The sequence below is a fragment of the Pelodiscus sinensis genome, chromosome 6 (genome assembly GCF_052426305.1).
Source record: "Pelodiscus sinensis isolate ZL-2025 chromosome 6, ASM5242630v1, whole genome shotgun sequence".
Classification (NCBI taxonomy): domain Eukaryota; kingdom Metazoa; phylum Chordata; order Testudines; family Trionychidae; genus Pelodiscus; species Pelodiscus sinensis.
This window is the reverse complement of record NC_143057.1, coordinates 127,419,678-127,439,564: the sequence shown is the minus strand read 5'-3', so window position 1 is coordinate 127,439,564 and position 19,887 is coordinate 127,419,678. Positions and strand designations below refer to the sequence as shown.

At 45.1% G+C, this 19,887-nt stretch overlaps 1 protein-coding gene and 2 non-coding genes across 9 annotated transcripts in view; all 3 read left to right on the top strand.

Moving 5' to 3' along the window:
• The window catches only part of UBAP2 (ubiquitin associated protein 2), a 150,319-nt gene that overhangs the window by 106,649 nt on the left and 23,783 nt on the right, over positions 1-19,887 (top strand). For all 7 annotated transcript variants that reach the window (XM_075932779.2, XM_075932781.2, XM_075932780.2 and 4 more), the window contains 3 exons: positions 11,364-11,547; positions 14,554-14,620; positions 19,119-19,314. In XM_075932779.2, coding sequence (XP_075788894.1) covers positions 11,364-11,547; positions 14,554-14,620; positions 19,119-19,314 — 447 coding nt within the window. The remainder of the gene's footprint in view (positions 1-11,363; positions 11,548-14,553; positions 14,621-19,118; positions 19,315-19,887) is intronic.
• On the top strand, positions 8,860-8,938 carry LOC112545784 (small nucleolar RNA SNORD121A). The gene has a single exon (XR_003089329.1). It is a non-coding gene; the product is annotated as a small nucleolar RNA SNORD121A (small nucleolar RNA).
• Positions 12,463-12,544, top strand: LOC112545785 (small nucleolar RNA SNORD121A). Its single transcript, XR_003089330.2, has one exon. It is a non-coding gene; the product is annotated as a small nucleolar RNA SNORD121A (small nucleolar RNA).

Below are 19,887 nucleotides of genomic sequence, written 5' to 3'. Positions count from 1 at the left end.
AGCCCTTAAAGGGACAGGGCACAGCTAAGCCAGATATTCCCTTGAAAGCTGCTGTAATGCCCCAGTGTTTCTGTTAACTATGTACAACATACAGTCCATTATTTGATTTATTGGTAGAAGATTGCAAGTTGGACAAACGTGTAACTTTCATTCTCAGTTGAGTCTTTGGGTCTCTCACCTGTCACAAGTTCTGGTACTGATGGTGGAAAGATATGCATTTCTCCTCAGTTTTTCATATTCAGCAGAAAAATGTGTGGCAGTTTTAGTTCCACTCTTCAGCTGAACAGAAAAGTGAAGAAATGACCGTTCTGTGTGAGCAGTAATAAAACCTTGTCACGTCAGGCCACTGGGCATATGGCAAACTGTTCAGAGAACATACTAAATTAACATAAACTATCCAGCATTATAAAAAGCTTCATTTAGAGCAGTAGATGTGTCATAAGTCAATATCATTTTACCAGAATTATGTCAGTGTTGGCTAGACAGTAGGACAAAAATAGGCATTTAGTATGGCATTAACAAACATGAGGGTAACCAAATAGTGTTACATGGCTACATTTCTATCACAAATAGTGTTAGTCACTAGTCCCCTCTTTGGGTTTAGGCACAGATAAGTAGGTGTCTTTAAATGTTCATATATTGGTGTCTGTGTGGCTCTTCTTTTTCTAGCGGAATGGCCTTGAATGTCGGTGGATTGTTCTGGTGATCTGCCCTCTTGTGCACTGCTGGTTTCAGGTTCCATAGTCTCAATTTGGCATTCATGTTTTTCAGTGGCTGGTGCAAATGTTACATCAGTCTAGTGAGCAGTTTCTAAGTTCACGGGTCAGTCACATCGTCGGTGAAATGCCTCTACCTCAGAATTCATAGACTCTGAACTTTGGGCAGTATCTGGTACCATCACATAATTCACTTCATCTTCATTCTCCTGCTCATAATCACTGCAGTCCAAATGCTTGTCCTCACTTTAATCTCTTGTTGCGCCAGTTTGCCTTGGTCTCTTGTGTTTGCCTTGGTGGTGGTGTTTTAAAAAGTGGTTTTACATCCATGGACAAGAAGTCACAGGAAACTAAAAGATGGAGGTGAAGACCTTTTAGCCCTTCCTTTTCCATCCTTTGCCCTTTGCTTTGTAGACTGGACTATCTCCATTCCATTTGAATACCGTGTGACTCTGATCTTCCCAATGGGATCTTAATTTTCTTGGTCATCCTTTCTGGAAGGTTCTGCACAAGCATTGTCACCGGGCAGGAAGGCAACAACATGTACTTTCTGATCATAGTGATTTTTTTACCACAAGCAGCTGATTTTTTAAAGACACTTTGATGCCAGGTCATAAGCTTCTTTCATCTGCTGTTATCATTTTTCAGCTTAATCTTTATGGTACCCAGGTCTACATGCAGAGTTTGTAGGTAAACTAAAGGCCATGCCAGTGGTCAAATGTGGTGAACATCCATATAATATATAGAGGGGAGAACTCTATAGCTTCATTTTGTGTACAGTTTTAGGTCTAGCTGACATGATTTAAGGGAGAACTTCCAGCTTGACTTTGATTCTTCTGGCCAAGTTCTCAGCCTAGCAGAAGAGATCTGCCTGCCCACTGTCCTTTGGGTGATATGGAGTTGTGTGCGATGTGAAACTGAAACATTAATGCTAAAGCTTTCAGAATAAAATGTTGGACATTGTCATGATGAACACGTTTTTTGGGAACCACATTTTGAAACTTCTTTCAGTTGAAGCCCTGCTGTGTAGATGCACCCATACAGACTAGGGATGTTAAAATGCATTTTATCTGTATAACTGCTGAAAATTTCAGCGGTTACGTGATGAACGACAGGCATCTCCCTAGCAGCTGGTGTGCACGAGGAGCCCGCTTTTAAGCCGGTTCCTTGTGCATACCGGGAGCCTGCATATAACTCTGAAGATTAACCGATGAGCCCAGGCTTATTGGTTAACTGTGTACACAGTTACACTTTCCCATCTCTAGCACAGTCTTTAACATAATGTTTGATCTTCACTTTCATCTGTCTCCAATTAAACCAATCTCTTGCAAGACTGATTACTGGAAAACCAAGTTACAAAAGAAACTGCTGTTACTTGAAAAATAAAATAGAAAAGGCTGTCAATAGCTACAAGAAATGATAGGACAGTTAAAAGCAGAGAAAGTAAAGTATTCCATCTGTTTCCAGATGCAGTGGCACAACTCACACATCAGGTTGGAGATCTTACCACGTCCCCCTGTCTTCTTTTCTTTGTTTGTTTTTTACCCCCTAAGGACTTGCCTTAATGCAGAATTTTAGCAACAGCTGGATTTTCATTTTGGAAGCTCAAAAGATCTTTTGAAATTGGCTTTATGGTGAATTGAATACCCATGGAGAGGTGCCTTCTGCTGTCAGAGGTGGTAATAACAGCAGCTGACTAATATAGCTTATCATCTTTGTACATCCATCGTCATCATTGGCAATCCCTTGATTCCAGGATGATCTCTACCACAGGTTTACCTATGGCTCCTGAGATGACTCAGGAGTCGGATCATGGGATCACAGATCACCCACAGTAGAGAGAGACATTTCCAGGTGAGCCAGCTGCCTGCTGGGAGAAAGCTCTTTTCTTTTTTTCCTTCCTTCTCTCTCTCTTTTCAGCTTCGAGAGCAAGGCGCTTATCCTTGAAGTGGGCCACTGCCTGATGGAGGATGTGGCACCATTGAGGTCAGTTGGTGACTTGCTCCTCTCAGCTTGTGATGTTCACATCCATTTTCCTAGATACACTTTCAGTGCGTCTTTGTAATGTTTTCTCAGACCACCGCGGGGTCTCTGACTGAGTGAGCTGACAGGAAAGGGCTTATTTTGGGAGGCGAGAGTCTGGCATCCGTACACCATGTCCAGCCCAGCGGAGTGGGTTCATGAGGATTACTGCTTCAATGCTGGTGACATTAGCGTTGGAGAAATTGCTGGCTTTAGTGCAGCGATCTTGCCACTTGATGTGAAGGATCTTCCGGAGGCTTCGTTGATAGCACTGCTCCAGACACTTGAGGTGCTGTCCATAGGTCACTTAGGTTTTCATCCATAAAGGAACTTAGGAACAAAAGCTGTCTTACAGACCTGCATCTGGGTCTCCTGCCATTGGTCACGGTCTGTGAAAACACATCTGAGCTGTTTCCCAATGGAAGCACTTGCTCGCTGGATTCCGTGTTGGATCTATCTCACTGTCGATTTTTGCATTTTGAAAGGATTGGCTACCGGGGTAGCGGAAGTGCTTGGCTATCTCGGAATCCTGCCCCTCAATGGTGATCTGTGGCCAGTCACATGCAAGGCCTGATGCAGGCCGATGGGGCACTTCAGTTTTCTCGCTATTGAGAGTCCTAGGCTTCAGTAAGCTTGTGCAAGGAAGTGACTGGGAGCCATTCTCAATGTGTGTGAGGAAGGCACAGTCATCAGCATACTGAAGAGTACTGGACACCCTGAGGAGTTTAGACTTTGAGCAAGATATCAAATATTAATGAGCCATCCATCCATTCTGTATAGAATGTCACCACCCATGGGGAGGCAGTCTTCATCAAAGACCAAAATGACTGCTAAATAGATGGAGAACAGGGCTGGGTTTATAACACATCCTTGCTTAACCCCCGTTTTGATTACGAAAGGGTCCATCTCAGGGCAATTCAGATCCAAGGGACTGTACAACAGCATTGACCTCTTTGCTTGTGTCTCATGCATTCTGCCATGTATTTAAGCATCTCAAGGGGCACTCTGGATAATGTATCTGGCTCCATGTTGGATTGCCCTAGATACCCAACTTTGAAGTTGAAATCAGCTATTTTTGCAATCTGTATGCTATGGTCTGGCAGAAGCAAAAGTCTAGTTTAGCAGGCAGTTGTAAGTTGCGAAAGATTCAGAGTATGTGAAAGTGGTCATTGAATTTGTCATTAACAGCAACAACGAATGTTCTTGACCCAGACCCAGTTACTCTGTTTACCTTCTTGACAGTAATACAAGACTGCATGTAGTCCCTTATTAGAAGCATCCACATAAAGGATAAGGCAAAATCAGGATATGCTGTTCTTGGTGGCTGTATCAGGCAGTCAGTCGGTTGTTTTAATACTTTTTTGGCGATGCTCAGTCCAGATGTGGCTTTTAGAAGGTAGCTGTCTAGATACCTTTCCTTACCCCTCAGCTTCTCCTTTTCTGAGCCATAAAGGACAATGTTGATTCCAGTGAAACAATCAACAGGTCATACAGTGGCTTTGCTATTCTAGAGAAGTTTTGAATGCATCTTTGATAATAGATGAGGAAGCCTAGAAGCTCACAGAATTCCCCTGTGATGGTTGGTTGGTTGTGAAGGCATGAAGAGTCACTGTCAGCTGGATCCATCTTATAACCTTCAGCAGGTACCACTACTCCAGCTAATGGAGCTCTGTCTTAAGTCACATTTACAAACTTTCACCTTAATCCTATGATCTGCAACTTGCAGTGCTCTCCTTATCTTCTCTGCCTGTTCTTCAAAAGGGCTGCTGTCCAGAAGGACACGATGCAGGTAGGGAAATGCTCACCTCATGCCATCTTCCGTCAATTTCTGCCTCGAGGGGGTGGATTTACTGCAGTGATGGGGAAAACCCTGATCTGTTGCTGTAGCAAGTGCCTATACTACAGTGACATAACTGGAGTACTGCATCTTCTCCAGCTGTAGCACTTGTACTGTAGACATATCCTAAATTGGGAACTCTGGGATGTAGCATGGGTGTTCAATGATCAATATAGGCTGTCCGGGTAGATCAGGTACAGTGCCGATTTTGCCTTTGCTCTCTTGCGATTTCCCTGCATGACCCCCGACGGGCTGCAACATCTGAAACAGTGATGGCAAGTATTGCCTCTGCCAGATTGTGTGCAGCTAGCACATCCTCTTCTCTGCGGTTGCTTGCCTGCATGTCTGCTCATACGTTCAGTGCTTTTGCTTGCTTCCATACACTCATTTCAGCTTCTGCACTCTAGAGTTCATCCGTTCTGGCTTTAGCTCCCTTCTTTCATCCATCGACAAGTCGAGATTCTCTTTTCCGGAGAGGAGGTTCTGGCTCCCTTTCTACCATCTGCACTGTGTAGAAGCAAGTGCACGGAATGACAAGTTCCTGCATTAGCGTGCGCTCCATGTCCCAACTTCTGCTGTTTCTCTATTTTCTCCACTACCGCTGCTTAAGAACATAAGAACGGCCATACTGGGTCAGACCAAAGGTCCATCTAGCCCAGTATCCTGTCTGCTGACAGTGGCCAGCACCAGGTGCCCCAGAGGGGGTGGACTGAAGACAATGATCAAGCGATTTGTCTCGTGCCATCCCTCTCCAGCCTCTGACAAACAGAGGCCAGGGACACCATTTCTATCCCCTGGCTAATAGCCTTTTATGGGCCTAACCTCCATGAAATTATCTAGCTCCTCTTTGAACTCTGTTGTAGTCCTAGCCTTTACAGTCTCCTTTGGAAAGGAGTTCCACAGGTTGACTATGTGCTGTGTGAAGAAGAACTTTATTTTATTAGTTTTAAACCTGCTACCCATTAATTTCATTTGGTGTCCTCTAGTTCTTCTGTTATGGGAACTAACGAATAACTTTTCTTTATTCACCCTCCCCATACCACTCATGATTTATAGACCTCTATCATATCCCCCCTTAGTCTCCTCTTTTCCAAACTGAAAAGTCCCCATTGCTTTAGCCTCTCTTCGTATGGGACCCGTGCTTCTCCAACAAGGTCCTGTTTGCAACTTGATTGTCTTCTGCATCACAGTCCGAATAGCCTCTCTGAATTGAACAGAGGAACATGTTTAAGGACAGGATTATATCTTGGGTCAGAGTCAACTCCTTGCGAGTCAAACAATACTTTGTCTCAAATGAAGTGAGCTTGGACCAGGAAATCCTGAGGTGACTTTTAGCTCTTGTGCTGGGCTTAAGAGCTACAGATAAATTTCAGTTGCTGCTTTTTCCTGGGCCTTCGAGATGGTCCTCAGTTTTGGCGGGCTGTTAGGTTTTTTTCCTTCCAGCTAGCTGCTGAGGCTCATTCAGAGAGTCCTAATTAGTCTGTCATCTCAACATTCTCCTTACAAATCCCAGTTTCATTTCGGTAAGTCAAACTGCTTAGCCTCACTTCCTGCCCTTTTGGTGGGAGTTCCCAAACTGTCCTGTTGCTTTCAAATATGCAGTATTGTTTTAGCCTTGTCAGTCCCAAGATGCTACAGGTGGAACCTCTCCAGTCCAGCAACCTCGGGATCTGACCAGTGCTGAAACAGAGAATTTGCCAGACCAGGGGAGATCGATATTGTCTACCAGCATTACTAACACTTCCACTACTTGCTGGGCTCTTAGAAGACATTTAGGGGTCAGTTAGAGCTAACAGCACAGAACCCTGACAGCCAGGACTGGAGGCTGTAAACAAATTTTATGGAGCTGCAGGACACTTGGCCACACCCATGATAAGTGGACATCCGGCTCACTCAAATCATGCCGGACCATGGCTGTTTCTGGATGAGAGTGCTGGAGAGAGAGGTTCAACCTGTAGCACAGATAAGGTGAAGAAAATAATACCTCACCCACCTTTGTGTCTGTTTTTCTGGTAGGCAGTGACATCATTTCCCCAGAGTTTGTCGTTTAATTTCCTGAAACTGACTTGACAGACCTTCAGTTCTTGAACGAGCAAGACACCAGTGAGCCATTCCCCTGTGAGTGCTTCACTTGCCTACTGGCTAGCAAGGAAATGTTGAATCCGTTGTATCAACTCTGCTCCCAGACATGCAACACTGAACAATCTTGGAGTTGGAAGGGATTTCCTAGTTTTTCTTTTTTTAATTCTCATGCTCCCCTTCATGTCCATCAGGCATTTCTTACCAGTTTTCCAGCTTTCCAGTTGGAGAACAGAGATCATCATCTTGTTTTCTTCTTGCTTACTGAGTTCTAAAAGAATGGAACTTTGTTTTCTCATGTTTTTTTATCAGCCAGCCGTCTGTGTTGCAGCAGATGTCTGGGAACAAGGTTGGCTAATGAGCTCCCTCTGCTGGAGGACTTTGTCTGTGAAGTAGAGCAAAATCCATGCTGATGTACAGAATGTGGCCTTTCTGCTTAATCTTTTTTCATGTATTACTGGTGGCATCCCCTGTAGCTCGCATCCTGGAATTCCTATAAGTATCAGAACACTAATGCTTTTCTGCCGTGTGTGAGCATGTCTGTGTACTTTCTATGGGTAGCAGCAGCACAAATTGATCTCCTGTAAAGTTCCCCCACTTGACCCTGCACCTTGAGCTTATCCTAACTTTGGGAAGGTATACAACTCTCTCAAAAAAACACCCCAGGGTTGGTATCACAAATAGAGCACTTTGCCCTTGAAGCACTCCGTCGTTGTCATGTTTTGTGAGGCATTGGGTATCCACATCTGCACACCTGGAATGTTTTCATCAGCACAAAATTCAGTTGAAAGATGAAAAAAGCTTCTGGGTCTGCCGATTTACCACCTTTGAATCTGTTGCTTTCCAAATATCTGGTACAATACTGTTCTGTTCAAGAATTAGTGGACAGTCCAAGTGGAAGCTGCCCCAGTGAGCTGTGCTGTGAAAGCTGCCTTTCTGTAGTGGAGTGGCCTGCTTTCTTATTTCTTGGATTTGTTCATCTCCCAAGTTACAAGTTCTCTGCAGACCCACTTGGCTCCTTTTTTTGTTTCCAGTTCTTTGCTGTGCAAAATAAATGATCCTTCATTAACTTGGATGCTCTTAAATTAATGTAATTCTTCTAGTGTCTAGCTCATATAGAGTCCCCTCTGCTCACCTCCAGCCCTTGGTTTCTGTTAATATCACTGCCTTCTGTCACAAAGGTTTGGGGATCACCTTTGACACCTCCCACCCTTGGTTTACATATCCAGGCTATTTTCAAACCCTTCTTCCTTAACACTCTTAAACTCCGACCTTTTTCTTTCTGTCCCTGCTGTTAAAACTCTAGTTCAAGTCCTGATCATCTCCCATCACCACCTCTCCCATCATACCTTCCCCAGCCCCTTTTGTCCTTTCACAGTATGGTTGCTGGGTTTGTATTCCTGCCTGTTCCCCTAACTGTGTCACTTCTCTCTTCAGTTCTCTCACCTGGTTTTCTTGCTCTGAACACACCTTGTTCAAGCATCTTGTCCTCCCTGTCAAGACCCCTCTGATTTTCCTGGCCTGCCTCTTAGGGCAGGGCAAAAGTTGAATTAAGAAATGTAATTTCAGCTGTGTCAATTGCATATCTTAAGTCGAACGATCTTAATTCGACTATCGGCACATTCTGCACAGCCGGAAGTCGAAGGATGAACACTCTTCCTTCGACTTCTCTTGCTCCTGGTAAAATGAGGGTTACAGGAGTTGGAGTAAGAAGTCCTCCAGCTCGACATTATTTCTGCTGTTGTGTAGACGTGCCCTTAGTGTCATCCTTGCTGCTTCCTCCTCTGCCATGGATGCCAGTGATTAGCTTCTGTACCACTCTTCACACATGCGGCACCGTCTCCAAATCGTTAGGGATAATCACTACCACCTCCTTTAGACACCCCTTTCAAGAGCCATTTCTGCTGTGACCCGAACAAGCATTCAGCCAACCAGCAATGGCTTGTGTGTCTGTCAGCAACAGCTGGTCTTATTGTTTTCAATGGCATCTCCATGAACCATCAAGTAGTGGTGTTTTTATTTGTTACTACATGTTTTGATTTTCATCACCTTCCCCTCTCTTTGAAACCAAGCACTGTGAGTATCGGAAACAGACTGTACGATCTGGAGGGCAGTCAGTGTTAATGTTTGTCTGTCTAGCGCCCCACACAAGGGGAGGGCCTGATCCTGATTGGGAGCCTCCAGGAGATAGAACAAAACAGCAAACATGGAAAGACAATGATGCTTATCTTCCAAGCACATATCCGAATTGTACTGTGGACACTTAAGACTGAGTCTTTTCATTGCTCTTGTATTTTACAGTCCAGTTTAATAACTAACTCTTCAGGGCAGTCTCACAAGCTGTGAGTTACAAAAGACATGGAGTAGCAGGAAAGGAGTAACCACCGTGCTGAATTGTAGCAGCAAGTGGCTGTTCACTGTACCTGCTTGTGAATTTTAACCAGCACAGGTTGAAACTCTCTGGTCCCGGCAACATCCGTGGTCCGGCATGATTTGAGTGAGCCAGATGTCCGCTTATCATGGATGTGGCCAAGTGTCCTGCAGCCCATAAAGTTTGTTTACAGCCCCGAGTCCTGGCTCTCCGTGTTCTGTGCTGTTATTTAGCTCTAATTTACCCCTAAATGTCTTCTAAGAGCCCAGCAAGCCATGGAAGTGTTGGTGATGCTGCTAGACAATATTGACCTCCTGTGGTTCGGCAAATTCTCTGGTTCGGCACTGGTCAGGTTCCCAGGGTGCTGGGCTAATGAGGTTTAACCATAGTTTGAGAACGTCTGGCTTTCCATATTGCAGTTGACGTTTTTCACGAGACGTCACACCACAGTGGCATAGATTCAACAGGATAATCACATCAGTGTCTTATACTCCTTCAGCTTAACATTACAGCGTAGTGATCCCCGGAAAGACACATCTGAAGTAAGTAGGTGACTTTTAACTGGTGGTGGAGTAGAACGATTCTCAGCATTTCCCATCTCTCTAGGATGGTGTCATGGAGGGTGGTGTGCTCGTCCTTCCCCCACGGGGAGCTGTTGAGTCCCGGGGGTCCTTGAATCCATGCCCTAACCGCGCATGTACCATAACTCAACTGCTGTTCCAAACCCACGACCCTTTTGCTGGGGCAGTGTGGCCTAGTAGCCAAAGTCAATAACAAACGCCCCTCCCTCTGGGGCAGTGCAGCCTAATAGCCAGAGTCTGTAGCAAACGCCCTCTTCGCTGGGGCAGTGTGGCCTAGCAGGCAAAGTTGGTAGCAGCTGGTGCAGGTCCCGTGGGTCGGGGAGAGGGACCCGGGCCCTCCCTACTCCACTGGGTCCCAGCCCAGGACCTTATTAGCAGTGGTGTGATCCATTGCTAGCCCAGCGGAGACTCCCTCTGCAACATGCTGAGCTCCTCAGGATACAATCTCCCGCCCTGGGCTACTTCCTACAAGTCTCCACTGGACTCCTTCCAGCGTCCTTCCTCCAGCTCCTCTGCCCAGATCAGTGTCTTGCTGGCTGGTCTCCAGGTTTGGTCCCACTAGCAGTTCGCCTCCTGGAGCTCTGGCAGTACCTCCTTGGCATACCTGGGCTGCAGTCCAACCATGCCCAGCAGGGCTTCAGGGGTGGGTCGTCTTCAACCCGGTGAGCCTGGTTAGGCTTGGCTTCCCCAGTGAGGGGCTGGCGCACCCCGTCACAGATGGGTAAAAGAAGGCCGCGTTAGACATCTGTGTGGTCACCGAAAATGGTCAGTGAAATGTTAGTAGCTTGTTTCATTGTCAGCATTTCCCAGATATTTCTAAACCATTTATTAAAATGCTTCCCTGCCGCTCTGAACCAGTAAGCTCTGTGTGCTATTTCCGTCCCTCTGAAACTCACTAGAGGAATATCAAAACCGCATAATCTTGTTTACAAATAGAGTATTTTTTTATTTCTGCAGCATCATAGAGATGCCTGAGCCCCTGTAGGCAACTACAACAGATCCTTATCACACTTACACTTCCAGTTAGACTAGGTGCCACAAGAAGAGCAGAGTGTTACGAGGGAGGAAGATGAGTGAATTGAAAGATGTGCGGGGTATTACCTTAGTTACATACGAGCCATTATCTCCTTTATTATGTTCTGTTGGACTTGGTGTCTAGAATTCTTTGCTCTTGACCAATAAAGCCATTATGCTGGAAATCTGAGTGAGCAAAACCACTCAGAGTGAGAGAGAGAACAGGAATGGAGGGCACCTACTCAAAATAAGTGAGCCGTATCGTGGTTGTGAATGGTGTTCTGGGCATGAGCAAAAGCGCAGGGTTGTGCGAGGAGATTGACGTGGGATTCCCAAGGCAAGCTGTGTTGGCAGAGTGTAGTGGCACAGTTAGGAGAGGAACAGAGATGTAGGCCGAGATTGGGCAGGTCCTTGAAAGGGGGGAACAGGAGTTAAAACTGATGTGGAAGAAGATTGGACTCAGTGAGGGGGAAAGTGACAATAGGTAAATAAAGAAATGTCATTCATTAAAAATCTGTCGTTGGAAATCCTAGGCCTGCAAAAGGCAAGTACTAGATGGCATGTCTGTAAACTTACTCCAGTAGCCGAGTCCAGTGGGTCACTAGGTCATGGGCACCAGTTCATCACTCGTTGGTAAATGGACTGGAATGTGCTGTCTTGCCTTTGACGTACTCTGTTCCTGAATCAAACAGGTGGGGTTGTGTGTGCTGGATTTCCTCTGATTGGCTTTTTCTAACTTGCAGCTACTTCATCAGTTCCAACGTCTAAGACAGAAACCTCTCCCTCGCTACCTGCAGCGGGGCCTCTCCCTAGCACGGCGCCCACCACTGCTTCGCTTCTGCCTTCAGCTCCACAGCCCACCGCAGCGTTACCCAGCTTGCCCCAGTCCAGTGACTTGGCCAGCAGCTCACTCTCCCAGTTAAGCAGGTACAGTCGGAGGACAAAGGGAAGCGGGCTCAATTTGGGATTAGTGGCAGTGTGCGCAGAATAGAAATGGGTCAGTGCACCAGGTGACTCCAGGTAAATGGGGCCCCTTCTCTTGTTTCAACCTGAACTAGGACAGGTGTAAGAGACCCAGGCTAATGTTTCTGGTTGAATGTGTGAACTACGTACTGCGTTTCAGTGATCCTGTGCCCACAGATCTCTGTTCTGGGAATCTCAGAACTTTACAGCAATATTAGACTTAAGGGTCTGCTGCAGTGGATTCCAAATGAGATGTTCATACCTTCACTTGTTTTTTCTGCCACCTTGTCCATAGCACCGGCTGTTGAGCTGGCTGGCTGTTTAGCGTAGTAATATCCAGATCTTTAGCAGTTTTTCTTCTGACCATTTTTAAATGTTGCGGATGTTTAAATCTTGGACTGTCACCATTTTTAAAATAAAAAAAAGTCTCCGCTGGGGCTGGGGGCTGAGTGGTCCTGGTTCCATTCTTGCTAGGATGTTGCCTTGAGGAAATGTGAGCTGTCCGCTTGGTGCTCTGGGGAGTTCAGTCAACCCCCAGTCAGCTCTTACCCCAGCTGTTTGCGTCCCACTGCACGTTACTAAACTTCTTTCTCAGACAGGTGACCTCTTAAGTCAAACCACTGCCTGTCTCAAGTTTAGCAGTGGATTGAACCAGGACCTTATGGGTTTTGTGTCTCTCCCAGCTAGTGCATAGTCATGTCCTGTTGGACAGCCAGTGTTGAGTAGTTTTAAATTCCTCAAGTAATTGGCATGATTCCTTTCACCCGAGACTCCATCTCTACCATCTCTTATCCAACAGGGATCCAAAGTGCTCCACAAATTACGGACTAAGTGCCTGGCTAGAAATTGGCATTGGGGTGTGGAGCAGACTTGGAGTCATCTGAAAAGACAGTGATGCCTGGTTTCCAAGCACATAGCTGACTTGCATATGCAGGCACTTTTGAGTCAGAGTCTTTTCAGTAGTGGGGAGTGTGCCTTTCCCAGCCTACCTGTGCATGACCGAACCCATTCCCTCCTTCCGTCACAGCCTCTCCTCTTCCTGACGGAGAGGGAGGCACCAAGAGTCGTAGTGAAATTGGCTTGAAAAGGATGCTGCTCCTTTTCCTGGTCATGCGCCAAAGAGCCTGGTCCTGAATTCCCTTCTCTAGCCACTTCCCATTTGGTTATAAACATCACTGGTGCTTCTCGTGCCATCCCCAAAGAAAATATCTGTATTCATGTTCAGGACACTTGTCCCTCCTGCCCCGTACGACATGAGTGGGGCTTTCTTAATGCCACACTGCTGAAGGGAGCGTGTAGGCGCGAGAGTTGTGGACGGTTGGCTTTTTTTCTGGTGCTCACGTTTTGTTTGCTCCCTATTTTGCTCAGTCCTTATTTTGCTAGGGTGGGATAGGTGTGGGGTGGGAGGAAAGGTGAAGCTGTTGGCCTTAGGCTTTTTAAATGACCAAGCTTTAGCCACCTACCGAGAAGGCTTGAACAGGACTGCTGCCAAAAGCTGGTGCTAGAGATGTTGTTGGCATCCCTAAACGTAGACACTCTACAGGAGTCCATCTCCACGGTTGATACAGTTTTTGAGCCTTGTCCCCAAAGATTAAAAGGAGCTTGAAGATACTAGTTGAGTTGTGCTGGCTGAGGTGGGACCGTCTAACTCAAGGTGGGGAAAACCAAACAATAGAGTACAAGAAATAAGAGTTAATTGAAAAAGTTAGAGTTAGTCGTTCGAGAGTGGCTGCCTAAAATGTAGGAATTGGGAAGACCAAAATGCCTCCTGCTGTGGCATCAGAAGATTCACATCTAGCAGGAAGAATGTGGATTACTTTCCTTAACTTCTGCAAGGAGGCTTCTGAGGATTGTCTGCGTCTGAGAAGTGTCCTAAAGAATGTGAACCACGGATGGTGAGAAACAAGCTTTTGACTCTTCCAAAAGGAGCTGATCTCATCCTTGGTTGATTTCAAGGTTGAATTCTGTCCTTTTATAATTCTGCATCTCGCAGGAGAGACGAGACTTTTCCTTTGTAAAGAAGATGAGGGATTTAGACCTTTAAATAATCCCATCAAATGATGTGTACTTTGACAGTCAAGTTTGTCGTCTTTAATTCAGAAAGTGAAGGCTAGCCTAAAAAGCAGTGAAGGTTTGAAAGCTTAGAAGTTGCTCCAGAATCCTAATCTGATACAGATACATGCAAACGCCTATTGTTTACTCTTTATTTTTATTTGAATAATTTTTCTCACTATTCTTCCTATATCTTTTCACACTTTCTACCTAGAATTTCTATAGTTTATGTTCTGTGTAATTGACTCTTTAACATAGTCTGATTCCCAGAATTTTATTGTTTGAATATTTAAAAACATAATTGGAATGATTTTTATGTAAGACTGACCAAGTGGGTGAGGTAATATTTAGTGTTGCCTATGCATATTGTGAGTAATTAAAATGGAATTAGAGGCTTGGGGATGTGATTTCAGTTTGATATTGGAATTCCCTTTTGGTGGTCCAAATGCCAAATATTCTTCCTGCTTTTATTTCACCCTTTCTAATCTACTCTTTTTTGGTCCCCATTTTTCTGAAGGGGGTTGAAACTATTAGCACAGTTGTGGTGTTACCGACCCCACTAATACCCTGTAATGTGCATTTGTGGGGCCAGTGTCATGCAGCTGAATTCAAAAGGGATTCTGTTTCTCTAAGAAACTTTTACTTTGACAAGCACTAATGAGCAGCGTTTTCCACATCAGTCACAATTACTTTCTTGTAACAGACAGGAGTGTAGTTAATTGCCATTCTCCATTGAAAGAAGCTCTTTGACTTTGTTGCTTTTAATCCCAGAACAGGGTTTCCATATATCTCAATAACTTTTTAGTGTTTAAAAAATAATAAAACATTAAAAAATATTTTGAGACGTGTGAGCAATGTCAGGATTAGACTGTAGAGTTTCGTTTTTATTGATTAACCCTTTAAAATGTGTCTTTCTAGTTCCCTCTCCAATCATCAGAGCAGCCTCTCATCTGCTGCAGCCCTGTCTGCGAGCAGTTCACATGCGGTAAGTCCCGTTTGCATCCGAACAGCTAGTAAGCCTGCATTGTTGCCTTTAGGGTTGAAATGTGTCGCCTCCTTGTGCTAAACAATCTGTTCCACCTTGCATTTGGAGTAGACTCCCAAGACCTGAAGAAAGGCTTTCTGTAAGCTCGGAAGCTTCTCTCACTAACTAAAAGGTCTTATCTCACCCACTTTGTCTCATTAAATCTCCAGTCAGCTTTCCTGACCGAAAGGTTAAGATGGCTGTCAAGCTGTCCGGAGTGTGAGCATCAACCTTAGGGCAGACTGGTATGAAGCAGGGTCAAAATCTCACACTAGTTGTGACTTCTAGTCATAGATTTCACCGATCAAGTGTGAACTCCTAAAGCACCTGGATATATAGAGTCTATATCCAGGATTCTAACAAATTCATGGCCCTGGAAAGTGTGTCACGGACAGTAGAATCTGGTCTTGTGTGCTTTCACCCTATGCTGTACAGATTTCATGGGGGAGACCCGTGTTCCTTGAATCGAGGATCCTGCCCAAAAGGAGTTGCATGGAGTGTGTCAAGATTCTTTTTAGGGTTCATGGGAGGAGGAATGAAGTGAACAAAGTCTTTGTCCTTTGATGTTGGAATAAATTGCTAAGGGAGGTGGTGGAATCTCCCTCTCTGGAGAGATTTAAGAACAGGTTAGATAGACATCTGTCAGGGATGGTGTAGACGGACCTTGGTCCTGCCTTGAGGGCGGGGGGCTGGATTCGATGACCTCTCGAGGTCCCTTCCAGTCCTATGATTCTATGATTCTAAGTTTCACTCGTTTGGTATCAGTGGGCCTTTTTTTGTGTACCTACAATAGGAAGCCAGCCTTTACATTAGTTAATGCTTCTTTCCTGTTTGGTGAGTTACACAGATACAGAGGGCTACAATGCAAATATTTTAACGTGTACTCCATGTTATTAGGTTATATTAGGTGAGCTTAGTACATGCAACATCCAACAAGCATTTCATAAAGTCTAAATACTCAACGTATTTTTAATCAATCTAATGCCTATTTTAATAACACTGACACAGAGGAAAGCCAAACTGGTTGGGCATTCATCAGTGTTTAATTGGGGCCTAGGCGTGAGCTGCCGGCATCTCAGTGCCTTTTTAAAGGATCAGCACCCACCGGGGACTGAGACAAGTTCTTTATCTTACTCGGGAAGAGGGTGAATTCCCCAGCTCTCCAGTGGTATAAAGATCTTATCTGTAGTGCTAATGGCTTCTGATTGATTGGACACTAAACCCGCCATTAGTCTAGCACTGTTTTGCCTGTCCTGCACCTCAGACAAATGTAACTGCAGAAGAAACTTTCATCTCAGGAATGAGAGAGAGAATGAGACACATTTTTATCACAAGTTGCATTAAAAAGTCAGAGAACAGTTGCTGTTTGAAGCCGCTCTGAAGTTTGGATTGTTATAACGCGTCTTGGTGGAGCTGAGTTAGCAGGCAGTGTGCAAGTGACATGGTCTAAGGTATATGAAAAGCACTAGAATTATAGAGCTGGAAGAGACCTCACGAGGTCAACAAGTCCGGCCCCCTGCCCAAAGCAGGACCAATCCCAACTAAATCAATCCAGCCAGCGCTTTGTCAAGCCAAGACTTAAAAACCTCTAGGGATGGAGATTCCACCCCCTCCCTAGGTAACCCGTTCCAGTGCTTCACCACCCTCCTAGTGAAATATTTTTTCCTAATATCCATCCTAGACCTCCCCCACTGTAACTTGAGACCATTGCTCCTTGTTCTGCCCTCCATCACTAATATGAACAGCCTCTCTCCATCCTCTTTGGAACCTCCCTTCGGGAAGTTGAAGGCTGCTCTCAAATCCCCCCTCATCCCTCTCTTCTGCAGACTAAAAAAACCCAAATCCCTCAATCTCTCCTCATAGGTCATGTGCTCCAGCCCCCTAATCATTTTGGCAACCCTCCGCTGGACCCTCTCCAATGCGTCCACATTCTTTCTGTAGTGGGGGGGCCCAGAACTGGACACAATACTCCAGATGTGGTCTCACTCTGTTACTAGACTGTGTCACATGGGTATTATTGTCACCTGTATGTCGGTGTGCTTCTGGTAACAAGGCAACCGGTGTGATTATACTAGAGCTTGTAAGAACGGACATACTGGGTCAGACCAAAGGTCCATCTAGCCCAGTACCCTGTCTGCTAACAGTGGCCAATGCTAGGTGCCCCAGAGGGAGGGAACACAACAGGTAATCCTCACATGATCTCTCCCCTGTCAACTACTTCCAGAGAAACAGAGGCTAGGGACACCATTCCTACCCATCCTGGCTAATACCATTGATGGACCTAACCTCCATGAATCTATTTAGTTCTTTTTTGAACCCTGTTAAAGTTCTAGCCTTCACCGCATCCTCTGGCAAGGAGTTCCACAGATTGACTGTGCGCTGAGTGAAGAAAAACTTCCCTTTCTTTGTTTTAAACCTGCTGCCTATTCATTTCATTTGGTGACCCCTAGTTCTTATATTGTGGGAATAAGTAAATAACTTTTCCTTATTCACTTTTTCCACACCAGTAATGATTTTATGGACCTCTATCATAGCCCCCTTAGTCTCCTCTTTTCTAAGCTGAAAAGTCCAAGTCTTTTAAATATCTCTTCCTGTGGGGCCCATTCCAAGCCCCTAATCATTTTGTTGCCCTTTTCTGAACCTTTTCCAATACCAATATATCTTTTTTGAGATGAGGCGACCACATCTGTGTGCAGTATTCAGGATATGGGTGTATCATGGTTTTATGTAGAGGCAAGAAGATATTTTCTGTTTTATTCTCTATCCCTATTTTAATGACTCCTAACATTGTTTGCTTTTTTCAGTGCCGCTGCACACTGCAGAGATGTTTTCAGAGAACTATCCACAATGACTCCACGATCTCTCTTGAGTAGTTGTAGCCAAATTAGTCCTCCCTCATATTGAATATATAGTTGGGATTATGTTTTCCAATGTGCATTCTTTACATTTATCAGCATTACATTTCATTTGCCATTTTGTTGCCTAATCGCTTAGTTTGGCGAGATCTTTTTGCAGCTCTTTAAAGTCTGCTTTGGTCTTAACTATCTTGAGCAGTTTTGTATCATCGGCAAATTTTGCCACCTCACTGTTTACCTCTTTCTCTAGATCATGTATAAATAATTTGAATAGGATGGGCCCCAGGACAGACCCTTGGGGGACCCCATCTCTTCTCCACTTGGAAGATTTACCATTTATTCCTACGCTTCGTTTCCTGTCTTTTAACCAGTTATCAGTCCACGAGAGGACCCTCCCTCTTATCCCATGACAACTTACGTTATTTAAGAGCCTTTGGTGAGGGACCTTGTCAAAGGCTTTCTGGAAATCTAAGTGCACTAGATCCACTGGATCCCCTTAGTTGCCATCTTACTCTGTGATGGGCTGGCTCAGTGTATGCAACCCCGAAATGGTGCATGGTTTGGTTATGGTTAGCACAGGGCTTTTCTATGTGGGTTCAGTATATGTAACAGTGTGTTTAGAAACCATTGTCCTCTCTAGTCAGCAAGTACCTTGAAATCTTAGGCCAAAATTAGAGTAAGCGAGAAAGTCAACTTAAGATATGCAATTCTGGCTATGTGAATAGCACAGCTGGAATGGACGTACCTTAAGTTGAATTTCTTCAGTGTCCCAATTGCAGGAGGTTCACGGGATAAACTCCCCCGTTGACTTTCTTTGCTCCTCGTGACCCGATGGAGTATCTGGATTGATGGGCACCATCAGTGGTCGATTTAGCAGGTCCTTGCTAGACCCACTAAATCAAACTCTGGAAGATCGATCTCTGGAGTGTTGATTTCGGGGTAAGTGAAGACCTGGCCTTACTGAATCAAACATTTCCTCTTCTAGTTCTCTGCTCTGCCAGAACTTTACCTTTGTCCTTATGGCACATAAATTGCTCTCAGATGCTGTACTGCAAGCCATGCCCGGTCTGGCTTGCATATCTGTTTAACACATCTCCATTACCACTGAGGGCATCACGGTTTTCAGTTCTTATTTCGTTTCTAAGTGCTGCAAGTGGCCTGAAGAAATTCTTTTCACTGGAGCCTTCTCTCTTAAAGCCCATATCCTTTTCCTTAGATAAACCTCTAGACTCTTGCCAAGATAACACAAGTGTGACCGTATCTAAGTTAAAAGGAGCATTCTGTTGAGAGCCAAAATGTCCATATTTAACATCATAAAAAGGCAACTGAACTGCATGTATGTAATTGCAACTCAGGCCAGGTGACATACCTTTCATTCTCATGGTGTGAGTTTCTAGAACCTCTTAATGGAATTATAGCCTTTGGCTCACCCTTCCCTGGTGTGTGTGTGTGTGTGTGTGTGTGTGTGTGTGTGTGTGTGTGTGTGTAATACAGATGATAATGTTCGTATTCTCTTGCAGATCATGCTGTGATGTTTAAACTCAGGAGTTTTGTGTGTGGTTGGTCTGCTCTGTGATCACTATTCCTTTTTGTCTCCTTTCTAGCACACTAGTGTTGAGAGCACAACTTCGCTCCAGCCCTCAACAACCTTTTCAACTGCTTCAACCTCTGCCACTAGCACCACCTCCTCCGTTGTCAGCATGGCAAGCAGTATGAACACTACGAACAGCCTTGGCCTGAGCGTTACCAGTGTGTCTATGCCAGCTGCTTCTACACGGGCAGCTCCCTTAGTGTCTTCAGGTTCGCAATATTAACAGATCACGTGGCTAGACAGAGGACTTCAGTCTGCGGGGCTGTCAGTTATGCGTTGCGCCAGCAATAACTCCGCTAAGAATTATATGCTCTTTACAGACTCGCATTTTTCAGCACGCTTTACTTGCTGGCCTATGAAATAAAGTTGCCTGCTTTTATGTGTTGGGAATATTTGCTAGGTAGTACTTAGCATTTACATAGCATCTTCGATCTCCAAAAAGCTTTATAAACAATAACCAGAGCTGCTCTGAATTTAGAAAGTGCGGCTCTGTAGGCAGTTGGTTTACAAACATGGTCAGCTCTTGGCTTTAATTCACACTAGCTTCAACTTTACACTCTCCTCCTGTGCTCCATGTTCATGTGGCAGTGTGAGAATCCACTGCAATGCCAGCCTTTGTTACCCCAGACCAAAGCATTGCTGCCTCGGGGAGGAGGTGCTGGACTCAAGGGTTGCCCATGCCACGGCGAACATGCCACTCTCCAGAGCTCTGCTGGGGAAAGGAATGCCTGACACTTCACTTGGTGGGGTGGTGGCGCTCGTCTTTTTCAGAGAAGAGAGAT